The sequence below is a fragment of the Sabethes cyaneus genome, chromosome 2 (genome assembly GCF_943734655.1).
Source record: "Sabethes cyaneus chromosome 2, idSabCyanKW18_F2, whole genome shotgun sequence".
NCBI classification, from domain to species: Eukaryota; Metazoa; Arthropoda; class Insecta; order Diptera; family Culicidae; genus Sabethes; species Sabethes cyaneus.
In genome coordinates, this window is record NC_071354.1 from 110,859,076 (window position 1) to 110,874,528 (window position 15,453).

The 15,453-nt window shown below is 37.6% G+C and overlaps 1 protein-coding gene across 1 annotated transcript in view; it reads right to left on the minus strand.

The window, feature by feature from the left end:
- The window catches only part of LOC128734502 (visual system homeobox 2-like), a 235,965-nt gene that overhangs the window by 100,310 nt on the left and 120,202 nt on the right, over positions 1-15,453 (minus strand). Inside the window, exon 4 of the mRNA XM_053828736.1 lies at positions 3,777-3,903. Coding sequence (XP_053684711.1) covers positions 3,777-3,903 — 127 coding nt within the window. The remainder of the gene's footprint in view (positions 1-3,776; positions 3,904-15,453) is intronic.

The following is a 15,453-nucleotide window of genomic DNA, read 5'->3' on the forward strand; positions in this document are numbered from 1 at the left end:
GAAACCGTGCCAAAATCGAGATCTTTTTTTGATATGACAAAATCTTGAATGAAATTGACTAAATGTTATTAATCAACGATTGCAACCTTTTTATGTCAAAAAATCCGCCAAGAGCTATCCGTGCGGTGCAAGTAAGTTTTTGGCGACCTACGGTAAGACGTAGTCCTACGGTAATAAAAATATTATTGTTCGAAACATTCTATAACCGCAAACTTTTTTTCATGAACACACTTAGGCCAATAATTTCTCGTTATTTGAAGTAATGCGGAAACTGACTGATATTTAAGCATACTTTTGGAAGTAAAATGTTTTGTGTTGCCAAAAACGGATACTTTTGTTGCCAAAAGTGAACCATCCATCAGTATAGATGCTCTTTCCAATCAATAGATACTAGAGCTTAGAAATTTTATATGAAAAATCGGAGGAAAACATTGTACGGTAGTAATTTTGTACGATTTGTTTTCGTTAGTGACACTTTAAATGACAGAAATCTTATGTCATGTATCATATTTTAATGAATAAATCGAATTGACAAGCACTGGAAATCATATCGATCATATTTTCCATTCTCAAGCATGTTTATGGCGCAGCTTTTGCACTATTCGACCTCATCTTGTTTTCCTGACCCTCTAACGGGATACATTGTAAAAACGATACGATCAAGCTAATGACTATCTTTTCATGAAAGTACATTCAAAAGAAGCTTTAGTTTTGATTTTCATGCAAAAACATTATCTGAAGGAGCGCCAGCTAAGAAAAAGTTCAATTTTTCTTTTTCAAATCTAATGCTCTTTTCAGTTATTTTTTCTAATTCAGATATATGTATTACAAAATTGAAGCCAAGCAAACTAATAGTAAAATTTTGAGATTAATCATTTTGTTGTAGATATCCTTTTTCTTCAAAAGCGAAATATAATAATTTTTCTGAACTCTTGTTTTTCAAAGGTACTAACTTTTGAACGCATGGTATTAATATCAAAATATCAAAAAATCTGCTATGAACACATATTTCATATTGTCAATTCAAAACAAGTTTCGTATGTGGCTCTGAAGCCCAAAAGTTAAGGTCGTCTGTAGACCCGTTAGAGGGTTAATTTCTAATTTTCTATATATATTCATTCAAGTCTGCAAATATTATCTTTGGTATTTACATAAATCTATAAATCTATAAATTTCTATAAATCACGTAAATACTATAAAACTAAATAAGGTGTTCATCAAGTAACATAAATGACACTTAAAAGTATTTCTGCACCCAAGGAAAGAAAATATAATTATTGTACGCAATACGTTGTGAATTTTACTGGCAAATAAGGATTTTGAGGAATACAGAACGGATATTTAAAAATATAGTCAAGTTAATTATAGATGTTCCTGAGAAATTAAATAATGATTATTGCGGCAGTAGAAAGGCTAGGTCACGCTGCTAGGTGGATTAATTCGGGTTTTCCGTTAACAAACAACAGTTTTCATCAACAACCGGACTTGCGTTTGTTCGTATAATAGGTTTTGAATGACTGATATCTGGTGTATTTATAAGCCATGAAAATTGCTGCTGATATTTAAAAACGGTTTATATACTCCAAGGATATAATGCTGTCTGTACGCAAAAAATTACTCAGCTGCAGGAATACATTAGCATAATATAGAAAAATCAATAATTTTCAACGAGTCAGTTTATATGGCAATATCTTGAGGGCCGTGTTTTGTGCTTGCCTTGGCGGCATGAGATGCATTGTGCATCATCAGCTAATTTAAAATATCGCTGGTTCTGTTACCGTAACCGATAACAGCTGTGAGGCTGCCTGAAATATCAAGTATCTATTTGGGTAGGGTGACCAGAAATGCTGTTTTTAACATCACAACATGTATTTCATTATCGACGGTATACGTTACTTGCCGTGACAAGATAACGGAACAATGGAAATTAATACTTGCTTGTATTTTAAAGTGCTCTAAAAAATTGATACCGTAAGTAGATTTTAATTTATATCATTGGAATTTGATAATTAAAATTAATTGAACCCGTTTCTTTGTCCCACAATTAGGTTTTAAAGCAAGAAAGCAGTCTGAAAGATTGAATATAGTAAGAGGCTATATAGTGAGCCTACGCTTTGAAATTAGCAGCAAATTTTGTAGAAAATTCAAAGTGATGAATGAATGGTAAGGAAATTGTACATGGCGTCACTATCACAGGATGCTACAGCGTTTACTCACATTTACTAAATCTAAATAAATACAATCTCACAAATTTATATTAGTATTAGTAGGATTTCTCCTCATTCAGATGGTTTCTATGGTAGCATTTCGGCAGAGCTGACTCTGCGGAGGGGAAATTGCTATAACTTCAATTGAGATTACTTCAAAATTTTCTGATAGGATGGCATATCTACCGTGGCATGTAGAGAGAGGTTCGTGGTGATAAAGAAGCATGTCAGCGCATGCGAAATAATAGTTAATTTTATCTGCATTTGCCTACACCGTTCCATCGGTTCTGTGTAGCTTAGAGATATATTTTGTTGTATTGTTTTGCGTATTTTTTGTTGACTAACTAGAGCATACTTAAGATTATACACAGAGGTGTTTCTAATTTAATGTAAAAATCCATACGAATAGCTTTAATTTTATCTGGAGCGAAAAATGTTATATTGTAATATGTAATGTTATTGTAATATTTGGTACATGATATTGTTCAGTATTTTGCTATAATCTATTATTACACAATCCTTTCTTTAAAACCACGCAATGTACAAAAAGATATTTTATGCGTTTTTAATAAAATTTTATACGCTTTGTACATTTTTTGTGCCACGTGTTGAATTAGGGCGGTTTTACATAATGTAGCAGGTACCTCCGTATAAAATAATTTTAGTACACTCTGTATCCAAGAATACTGTAAAGGAGCACTAAAATGAAATGAAGCTTTTTTCGTCTATTAATTGAATAACTTAATAAACATTAAGCTGTGGCGAGGAATAAAGACTTGAATATAAAGAATTTAATTCATTTCTGCACACTTCTACCAACAGAACAAAAAATGTACGTACCAATCTATTTAGCCAAGCAACCGTAAACACTTCACGAAAAGTAAAGCAGCAGCAAGTTGCTCAAACTGAGAGATTGTCAGAAAAAATGAAACGATCAACAAAAGGAGCGTGATTGTTAATTAAGACAAAACGGATACCGTGCGCAGCCATATTGGAAATATTTTGCCAACACAAACACCTTCGTTTTATTTTAAAGTGCGAACTAGATTTACTTTTCACTTTTTAAATGAGGAGATATCAAATTACAAACCCCTTGTCCGACACGTAGTGCTTCCCACGTAATATACAATGGTATCGGGAAAGGGAATCTGTTGGCTTAATCAGAAATTCCATTCCTAATGACAATTGGTTTGGATCTTAAACATATTGAGGCGCATTTTTTATTCATTATCCTTGCTTCATATTGGGAACAATGCTTTTTTATTTTTATTTCATTACGTTTTCATACACTTCGTTTTATATATAGTGTATAATTGTGACACTATGTATTGTGTGTTTACTATCTAAATAACAAGAATGATACTCACTTAAAATCTTTTTCGTGTTTGATACACTTTGCAAACAATACTGGCACGATTTCTAATCGTTTCTGAGATTTACTTGGAGTCAAACATTAAGAGTTTTTCAATGGAATTAATATGCTAGTAATTGTAAAAATATCGGTCCATTACGAAATATTTAAGAAAAAAGATTCACGCTTTTAGGTGTAGAAAAATTAAATCGACTTACTTGTATTCTATCTTCTGGAAGATCTGTTTTTAGTGACAACATTTCTCTGGCATACACGTCAGGGTAGTGAGCTTCCTTGAAGGCCTTTTCTAACTCGTCTAGCTGGTAACTGGTGAATATTGTTCGACTGAAATCAAGAACGGTAACTAATATAAGCTAAGAATCCGAACAAATATGAAGAGAAATGACGAATGTGCCGTCGGCAAATTTTACATTGCAATTGCTTCTTGCTTGGATCAAAGCATTTGTCTATATTCTGCCTGTAGTCACAGGCACTATTTAATGCAGTTTTTACATTTTTGACAATCCCCTTTCTTTGTTTGGTTCAGTGTTAAATCAAGAATTTTGGAAAGTAATAAAATAATATACTGTTTCCGATTAATGGTGGTCAACGATTTTAACAATGTTACCAAAAACCGTACTCAAAATCACTGATTTTCAAGGCTTAATAACGAAGAAATTAATTTTTCTATCAAAATATTCAGATTATGCATTTTTTTAGTTTCATTTAGTATGAGGCAAGTTCGTGAGCTATTTACGAATACAAGGGAACTTCGATATAACGTACATTTCGATTTTCAAGTTGTACGTTATATCGAATTGTACGTTATATCGAAGCATACAAAAAGAACTCAAAAATATATCCCATATTACTTTATTTTATTACTGTTTGACAACATTTAGTAAATAATAATAGGGGAATGTCGTCGTGGTTGCGCCGCCTTTTTGATAGTCGCCCATAGCTTCCGTTTCAAAAAGAATTTTTAAAATCTAAATAGATCGTTGGAAAGGTCTAAGAAAAAGCTATATTTCTGGAAAATATTGAACTGATTGCTTAAAAAATAATAAAGTTATAGACATTTACGTGAAGACAAAAAATGTTGTCATACTCGGGCCATGTTGTACTGGTTGGGCCACCGCTCTTAATCCAAGAAATACGTTTTGAAATTCTATGTAGAGACATCAAAAGAATTAATTTCGTAAGCAACGGCCCATATAAGTATAAATATCCTATTTTTAATAACATCTTTGCGAAATTTTTGGTGATCTTGTAAAATCAATATTACTACAATCGCGTTTCTCGAAGTGTACTACTGCAATTAAAAATCAGCAACAATCTAGGTTTTCATTATACTAATTTTAATTTATTTCATCACATTTCCCGCGACTGACGTTCTCTAGCGAAAATTGCGCTTCTGTGCTTAAAATTATGGTGGCCCAACCATGACTACACAAGTGGCCCGACCTTTACAATAAGCGTTTTTGTAGCATTTACCCCCTTACCCTACCCAAACACCTAACTGGACGGGATTTTTCAATAGCCTTCGAGTAGAGCACAACACACTTAATAAATTTTCAATATTTATCCCGATAATTGCATTTCATGAATCATTTCTTGAAGAAAAGTTCACTGCACCTGCAAATTTTTTTTTGTATTGATTCAATCAGTGAATTCAGTACGCGTGTTTTGAATACACGATTGAAACTCACAATATTGTGAAAAGTTAGCTGTCAAAGTAAGAAGTTTTACAATGCTTGTACATACGTATCACGAGTTACTAAAAATGAAAAAATTGTGGTGACCCGACCATAACAGTGGCCCGACGATAACGACATTACCCTAATATAATCCAGCTAGAAGGGTGTAGCAACCTTTTACGTGTTTTTTCCCGTACACAGTCCTTTATATACTAACTCTTTTAAAAAAAATCATTTTATTTCGCAAACAATAGACAGATAGTTACTTTATTCAGTAAAGTTGCTGATTTTGGTGTGTTCTACAACTTCTCTGATGAAAAAAAAATTGGACGCATTTAAAAAAACAAAAGTTTGTATCACCAGGTAGATTCACGGTCACGGGATTTCTTACGTAGTAGCCAATGATCGCGTTTTTGCCACTCAGCACCACTGTACTGTGAAATGCCCTGATTAGAACTCATGGACCTTTACCGCGACACTAAATGACCATTATGAATCTGTGAGATTGACAGGGTTTTAAATGATTGTGAATGAAACTTTAAATACAGTTTCTGAAGAAATTTGCAACACCTGAAAATATGTATGTTATATCGAGGTAAATTGTACGTTATATCGAGGGTACGTAATAACGAGGGTACGTTATATCGAAGTTTGCCTGTACTGCTATCGTAATGTACGATATCATGCACAGACATGAAAGTTTCCGATTCCGATTTGCACGCATTTGATGTAGAGTGTGATGGTATTATTTTATTGATGGTATTTTGTTGTATTTGACGTGGTTATCGACTGTATTCAATAATTCTTTAGACTTAGGTATTTTGTTGTATTATATATTAATGAATTGAAATACAAAAAATTGCTAATCAACCTAATGGAGAAATTAGGAGAAATTTATTTTGTAAGATAATTGGGAGTTTTGGAAATAAAAAAATCCTGGACAATTTTTTTAAATTCCTCTCCGTCTTATTTGTTTCTGTGTCCATTAAGTGTATCATAACAGTAACATGAGTTTTAAAAATATAAACAACATCCGAAGAGTTGTGTTCCAGACACGACCAGTTGGTGTCAAACTACGTTAGAACATTGTTGCGATAAAACATTGAATATTATACATACAAAACTTTTTTCACCACACTTACATTAAATTAGCTTAAACGGCATAAAACGAAAACAGATAGCATAATAATAAAATTTTCTTTTTAAGCAATCAAATCTATTATCATTTGTTTATTATCATAAAATACAACATATGCTAAACACTATTAGTATTTTAGCATATTTGTAGTGAGTGAGTTATTTTGTGTTGTTTTGCGAACGCAAAATTGCGTTAGAAAGTGTTTTGTTCTGTTTGCCCCCTTACTCCTGAACTGCATCTGCTACCGTCAAGGCACGAAAATTGATTCAGTCTGGGGGTGACGGGTGACACTGGAAGCGAAAAACAGCATCAGAGGAGAAGTTTGTACAATAGGCCGTATGAATAAAAGGGTTAGAGCAAATGCTCCCATACGATTTAAACGAGAAAAGTACAGTAAACTGTTTTATTCATATAGCCTATATCTAAAGGGTCTGATAATCTAATATCTAATATCTAAAGGGTGTCCCACATCAAATTGCACCACGGAAGAAACGCTGTAGAAAATCACCTAATTGACCGATCCTTTTCAAACTTTCAGACAATAAAATATAACCTATTAGTAAGCGTTTGGCATATTTATTTCATTCAACTTCAATACCATAACCGTATGCTCGCACCTTACGCTTAACTCCACTCATAAGGTTCTGTACAACATCTGGCTGCAGCTTCTACTGTACGGAAACCCACTTTTTCTTCATGTCTTCCTCAGATTTGACCTCCTTGGGTTGCTACCGTAGTGCCTGCTTCATAATAGGCCAGCATTTTTCGATGGACCTTAGATCCGGTGCGTTGGGGGGGGGGTTCATGTTGGCTTCGTATCACTTCAGGACATCCTTTGAATATTGGCACGAAACTAGATCCGGCCAGAAGATCGTAGAGCCCTCGAGTTGCTTTAACAGAGGAAGCAGACGCTTCACGCGCAGACACCCCGTGAGGTAGATCTGTCCATTTACATTCCTGGTAGTCACCAACAGCGCACTCCAATTGGCATATGAGCAGATCGCTTACCAAATCATGCAAGCTGCGTAAATTGTACGAGACGCTCATAGAGAACGTCTAACTTTTTGTAAGTGTAAATCATGACTTACTTACTTACTTTAGTGGCAACGGTCCGTTACCGATCCTGCGCCGTACGAATTATGGTCCTCCAGTACCGTCGGTCCTGGGCTGCCGTTCTCCAATCCCCACGAACACCAACTGAACGTGCATCGTCTTCGACAGCACACACCCAACGGGTGCGGGGTCTGTCTCGGAGTCTACGGCCTCTTCCTGGTTCTCTGCTGAAAATAGTTTTAGCTACTCTTTCGCCGGCTATTCTGGCCACGTGTTTAGCCCACCGCAGCCTGCCACATTGCACTACCTTCACTATATCAGCATATTTGTATATTTGGTACAGCTCGTGATTCATGCGTCTGCGCCACACTCCATTTTCCATTTTGCCACCAAGTATAGATCGCAGAATTTTACGCTCACAAACCCCAAGCACTCACCGATCAGTTTCCTTTAGCGTCCATGATTCGTGTCCGTAAAGGGCCACCGGGAGGATTAGTGTTCTGTAGAGCGCCAGTTTTGTGTGAATTTGCAAACTACGGGACTTCAGCTGGCTACGTAATCTGTAGAAAGCCCGAACCGCGGCTGCAACTCGTCACATGTCACGAGTGTACCAAGGTATATAAATTCCTCCACTACTTCATATCGTTCCCCATCTAACTCCACCTCGGAACCAACACCACTTGGGCTCCCACGTTCCCTACCAGCAACCATGTACTTCGTTTTTGAAAGGGGCGTGTTTGAAAGGGCTCCTCCCACCTGGCTGCTACCACCGTTTTGTCGATAAGCAGGTTGCCAGCACTATCATTGCACATCGCAGGCATGGCAAAAATTCCTGCATCTCACCGTTTTATAGACACTCCGTGTGTCGTTGCTGGCGTATCGCTTCTCTGCGCCGGCGAGCACGTGCTCCTCGTACTCGCGTTTCTTTAGATAATGGGTTCTTTTTCCGCAGCTCTAGTCTCTCTGTTTTGGCGCGTTGCCGCAGTGAGCATGCGACTCCTGCGACTTCTTTTCATCTGTCACTCTCTGGCATTCGGCATCAAACCAGCTGTTACGCTGTCTTCCACGCGTCGTGCCTATCACCTCTCTCGCTGCTGCTTGGATGGCATCATGGATGTTCCTCCACAGCCCATTTATATCTTACTAGCTGACCCGACAAACTTCGTATTGCCACAAATTAACCTGTGTTGTACATAAATCATGAATCTCGGATGATCTTTATCACTTCTCGAGTTTTGCAAGTCCCCCAGTGGGCGGCGCTTCCGACGGCGGGTCACCGGCAACACTCGCGACCGGCTCGTCCTGAATGATCTAGTGTTACTATAGATAGTTTTTGTGGTCTTGTTATTGATTAATGTTTTATGGAAGAGTCTCGAATTTCTCGAGTTGGATTAGTTTTTGAGTTTCGCCAAAATTTCTGTTTTATTTGTATGAGAGTCCATATCCCCCTACCACAGGGGTGAGAGGTCTCTAACTATCATAAAATAAATTCAAGACTCAAAAATCTCCTACATGCTAAACTTGGTTCCATTTGCTTGATTAGTACTCAAATTATAAGGAAATTTGTATTTCATTTGTATGGAAGCCCACCCTCTTAAAAGGGAAAGGGGTCGTAATACACCACAGAAAAAAAATTCTGCCATCTAAAACTCTCACATGCCAAATTTGGTTCCATTTACTTGATTAGTTCTAAAGTTATGAGCAAATTTGTATTTCGTTTGAATGGGAGCCCCCCCCCCCCCCTCCTAAAAAGGTAAGAAGTCCTAATTCATCATGGGAAAAATGGTTGCCTCCAAAAACACCCACATGCCAAATGTTGTTCTATTTGCTTGATTAGTTCTCGAGTTAGGAGGAAATTTGTATTTCATTTGTACAGGAGCCCCTCCTCTTAGAGTGGGGAGGGGTCCTAATTCACCGTAGAAAATTTTCTTGCCCTCGAAAACCTTCACATGCCAAAGTTGGTTCCATTTGCTTGATTAGTTCTCGAGTTATGGGGAAATTTGTATTTCATTTGTATTGGAGCCCCCCCTCCTAATGTGGGAAGAGGTCCTAATTCATCACAGAAAAAATTCTTGCCTCCAAAAACACCTACATGCCAAATTTGGTTCCATTTGCTGGATTAGTTCTCGAGTTATGAGGAAATTTGTATCTCGTTTGTACAGGACCCCCCCTCCTAAAGTGGGGAGGGGTCCCAATTCATCATTGAAAAAAAAATTGTCTCCAAAAACACACACATGCCAAATTTGGTTCAATTCGCTTGATTAGTTCTCGAGTTATGAGGAAATTTGTATTTCATTTGTACAGGAGCCCCTCCTCTTAAAGTGGGGAGGGGTCCTAATTCACCATAGAAAATTTTCTTGCTCTCGAAAACCTTCACATGCCAAATTTGGTTGCATTTGCTTGATTAGTTCTCGAGTTATGAGGAAATTTGTATGGAAGTCCCCCCTCTTAAAGGGGAGAGGAGTTATAATTCCTCTTATAAAGAGGGGAGGGGTCTCAATTCACCATAGAATAAATTCTTGTCACCAAAAAAAACACCCACATGCCAAATGTTGTTCTATTTGCTTGATTAGTTCTCGAGTTAGGAGGAAATTTGTATTTCATTTGTACAGGAGCCCCCCCTCTTAGAGTGGGGAGGGGTCCTAATTCACCGTAGAAAATTTTCTTGCCCTCGAAAACCTTCACATGCCAAAGTTGGTTCCATTTGCTTGATTAGTTCTCGAGTTATGAGGAAATTTGTATGGCAGCCCCCCCTCTTAAAGGAGAGAGGAGTTACAATTCCTCTTATAAAGAGGGAGGGGTTTCAATTTACCATAGAATAAATTCTTGTCACCGAAAACACCCACATGCCAAATTTGGTTCTATTTGCTTGATTAGTTCTCGAGTTATGAGGAAATTTGTATTTCATTTGTATAGGAGCCCCCCCTCCTAAAGTGGGGAGAGGTTCTTATTCATCATAGAAAACATTCTTGCCTCCAAAAACACCTACATGCCAAATTTGGTTCCATTTGCTGGATTAGCTCTCGAGTTATAAGGAAATTTGTATTTCGTTTGTATAGGAGCCCCCCCCCCTCTTAAAGTGGGGAGGGGTCCCAATTCATCATAGAAAAAAATTTTGTCTTCAAAAACACACACATGCCAAATTTGGTTCCATTTGCTTGATTAGTTCTCGAGTTATGAGGAAATTGGTATTTCATTTGTACAGGAGCCCCCCCTCTTAAAGTGAGGAGGGGTCCTAATTCAACATAGAAAATTTTCTTGCCCTCGAAAACCTTCACATGCCAAATTTGGTTCCATTTGCTTGATTAGTTCTCGAGTTATGAGGAAATTGGTATGGAAACCCCCCCTCTTAAAGGGGAGAGGAGTTATAATTCCCCTTATAAAGAGGGGAGGGGTCTCAAATTACCCTAGAATAAATTCTTGTCACCGAAAACACCCACATGCCAAATTTGGTTCTATTTGCTTAATTAGTTCTCGAATTATGCAGAAATTTGTGTTTCATTTGTATGGGAGCCCCCCCTCTTAGTGGGGGGAGGGGTCTCTAACCATCACTAAAACCTTTCCTGGCCCTAAAAACCTCTACATGCAAATTTTCACGCCGATTGGTTCAGTAGTTTTTGATTCTATAAGGAACACAAAACAAACAGACAGACAGACAGACAGACAGACAGACAGACAGACAGACAGACAGACAGACAGACAGAAATCCTTCTTTATAGGTATAGATTCTTCTACCTGCTGTTTTGCGATTCGCTGGTCAGCTTCCTGGCGTACTCCACTGCTACGCCGTCTGCCGTTAACCGCTGGATGTTGAAACGCAGCGTCCTCTCAGTGCGAGCTTTCGCCGTGTTCGACAGCCTTGCGCGAATCTTACTCACTACGAGATAGTGGTCAGAGTCGATATTTGGTCCACGAAAAGACCGTACATCGATAACATCCGAAAAGTGTCGACCGTCAATCAAGACATGATCGATCTGAGAGCTAGAGTCTCCATTTGGATTCCTCCAGGAGTGTTTCCGAATATTCAAACGTGGAAAGTAGGTGCTACAGATGGCCATCCCTCTGGCCGCGGCAAAATTTACGAGACCGTTCTCATTGGTCGACAGATGCAGGCTATGTCTTCTAATAACTGGACGGAAGAATTCCTCCCTCCCGATCTGTGCGTTTGCATCTCCGATGATGATTTTCACGTCGTGTTTTGGGCACTCTCTATAGGTCCTCTCAAGCCTGTCGTAAAACTCGTCTTTAGCATCATCGGACTTATCATTTGTCGGTGCGTATAAGTTGATTAGGCTATAGTTGAAGAATTTGCCCTTAATCCTCAACATGCATATACGGTCATCTACGGGCCTCCACCGGATAACTCGTTGCTTTTGTTTTCCCAACACTACGAAACCGACTTCATGTTCTGCTTTCTTACCGCCACTGTAGTAGATATGGTACTTGAAAGAAGTGCCTGCAATAGGGTCTACTGCACGGAACTCCCTTTCTCCGGAATTTGGCCACCGAACTTCTTGAATAGCGATCTCCACTCCAAGTTGATGCTGCTCTCGAGCAAGCAAGCCAGCCCGTCGTGTCGGTTCATGGAGAGTTCGGACATTCCAGGTACTAAGTTTCCAATCGTTATCCCTTAATCGTTTCCTTGTCCCTTGCCGTGTCCTATACCGATTGTTCCATTTTTTAAAGGTACACGGATACCAGTGAGCGACACGCCCTGGCAGGTGTTGTGGGTTCAAATCCGGTTATAATCTCTGATTACAGCTTGGTTCGACCCATGCACCTTCCAGCATTGGACAAAAGATAGGAGTCACAACGACAACTTGTAAAGCATAGTTACCTATTACCCCCCCTTCCTTTCCACCCTTCCCCTTCATTCCCGAAAAAAAAAATCCTTCTTCATTACTTTCCCTTACCGTCCCTTCATCAATTGTAGAATCATCGTTTCAACAAAAATACAGAAATTGTTACTTGGGTAGCTGCTTTCAAAGCTGCAACGGAGCTTAATAGAGGCTTTTACGTGTTTTTAAATAACCAATTTGCGCAATGCTGTCAATTCTATTTTTAGAACGAGAAATAGTTTTGCAATGATTTTTCTGTCACTTAATCAATGTCTCATCAACCTTTATGCAGCCAAAAACTAATCTAATTTTAAACTGAAAAAAAAAAATAGAAAGCGTCATATTTATTTTGCTATGGCGTCGTATGCTATATTTTAAATTTCGAATAACTCAAGTTATATACAAGCTAAGTAAAAATTCATCTCGTCATATTTCGGGAATTGAACCGCCATCTTCTGATCCATAAGCACTCACCGTATGATCCGCCCCATCTGCATCTGCAGAACAGACAGAGAAAAAAATTTTACACTTGAAGCAGTCTGACTGAAAATTTTTACACTTGAAGCAGTCTGATAACTGACATATATTTTTGCTGCCAGTCGAATTGCGAAATTCAATGATCTGACAGTATGTGTGCTCTGTACCGAATGAAAGCTTGGTACAGTAATGACCCGATTTTATCACCCCCATGATGAATTTAGGTGTGACAAAACAGGACAGTGACAAAATCGGGTATTTTTTCAATTTTTATTTTTTTGCAGATAACTTACTGCCCATAAATGGAAGACAGTCACATCTGCAAAATCGTGCAACTTCGAAAAACGCTGTTGAAACCCCGATAATTTTTCTTTAATATTGAATCGATTTTGGAATCAAATCGTCCAAATCGTCATAATATCACTTGGATGTAGGGTAACCAACCTATTTTGGACCTCATCAGCAGCTGTACATAATTTGGACACTTGCATTTGATTTTGCTGTAAGTGTCCAAATTATATACAGCTGCTGAGGGGGTCCAAAATACGTTGGTTACCCTACATAACAGAATACTTTTACAAGCAATTTGTTCACAAGTGACTTAAAATTTGTTCCAAAATTTAGAAAAACTGCCGAAGTTACTGTTATGCGTTTATTTGTTCTTGAATAAGCAAGAATAAACGCATAACAGTTACAGTCACAGCATGCCTTGATCCTTGGGTTGCCGGTGACTCGGGAGTATTTTCAAGACTACGTGTCGTTGTTGTTTTGATAATTCACATGCTCGTTCAATTCAATTGTTCAAAATGTCCGTTTTGACTTAAATCTCTTCCTGGCCTTTTCTCCATTTATTTATAATTTGTTATCTTGAGTTTATAGTGGGGTCGCATGATGAGGTTTGTTCGACTCAAAAGTTGGTCGCTTTCCTGTCTGTCCGGAACACTCCCAGAACGTGGCCGAGTATGACCAATGTGATTCTGGACACTATATATGATAACAAATGAACTAATTTGAACTAGTTTTGCAATTTCGAGTACCGACTTAGAGATGTCACATGTTGTATTTTAGTTAAATTCAGAAACTGATCCCCGTAGAGGTATCTGGAACATTCACGGACATGTTTAGATGTGGCCAATGACGTTTTGAACACTTTATACGACTGCCAATAGTTTATATTTGCAAATCCGTGTATTTATAGGTGTCACATGATGGGTTAGTTGTCATTAAAGGTGCTTCTATGTTCAAGTTCCAGATATTCCGGAACTTGTTCCCTTTATGACCTTGGAACCGTACATCCGATCCAAATTCTCTTCAATAGTGTTCTTCTAGGCCACAAAATCGTTTGGCAGTTGTTGCAGTCGAATCGGACCAGGCATTTCCAAAAAACAGGTGCTTATTGATATATTTTCACTACTGTGACTGTTATGCGTTTATTTGTAATATGGGACTGACATAGCTTGATATTTTTTTCAAAATTTTAGGAACAAACATAACTTTTTTGTTTGAAATATTGAAATAATAGATAATTTAAAGATGATTCCCAGGTATATCTCAAAAGTGGTGAAAATTCATTTGGGACTGTTATGCGTTTATGGGCAGCTTAGAACGAACTACATATATTTCATTCTAATCACTTTTAGGACCTTTTGCACTTCGTTCTACCTCTCTGTGGACATTTGTCACCTGTTCACAGCACAAGTCCCACAGGTATGAAAACACGAGTTTTTTTTATTACGCCGAAATGGTTGATTATACTGGTTAACTATGTTCAGAGAAATTTCACAACGTGAAAAGGTATGAACGATTTTTTGATTAACCCCTCTAAAAGTAAGATAGAAAATTTATTTTTCAAGCAGTAAGAGATAGAGCAAAACAATGTCAAAATTTTTGAGAAGATTATTATAAAGAACTTTGCCAAAGAAAGTGACCTTCTAGTTATTATAGTTGTGGAGATAAGAAACAACTTTTGTGGAAACTCCACGATAATCAACACAGTTCTTTTCACAGTGTTTTAACACATTTGACATGTTTGAAAATGATTTTCAAACTAAGCTTTTGATAAATCAAATCAAATCGGGTAAAAAACGTGACAAAATCGGGGGTTACAAAATCGGAGAGTGACTGTATTAGTTTGTAAAGCCACTTTAACACCCTTAAGTAACTTTTAAGTTGATTGAAAGCTGTGAGCCTAGTGAAAGCCTCTACTGGTTTATAAAGCCACTTTAACACCTTTAAGCAACCGTAAACCGGTAGCATGTTTATGGTTGTTTAGAAGCAGATTGTTTAGCAGAAAAACCCGCTATTAAGCTTGTTTAGCAGCTTTGGATGATAGCTGGTTTGAAAAAACTTAAAGTAGCTTAAACATCGCTTGGTCAAACACCATTTGAGTGCTTATTTTATGCAGCTTGGATTGCTTTAAACCAACTCATAAACAGCAATTGCTCTTGCTGTTTACGAGTTGCTTCAAGGCGATCCAGTGTGCAAGATTTTTGTACAGACTCTTATGAAGCCTGCAAGTCGTAGGCGAAATATTTATCTGTCACGAATAAATATAAATAGTAAAATTTATATTCTGAATGCTTGGAAAGTGGAAGAAGGATACATATATCACAAACAATTTTTGTTTGTAAGCTGCTAAATATCCGAATTGATGCGCCAGATGTACTCTCACTGTACTCTTCGTTGAAGTTTT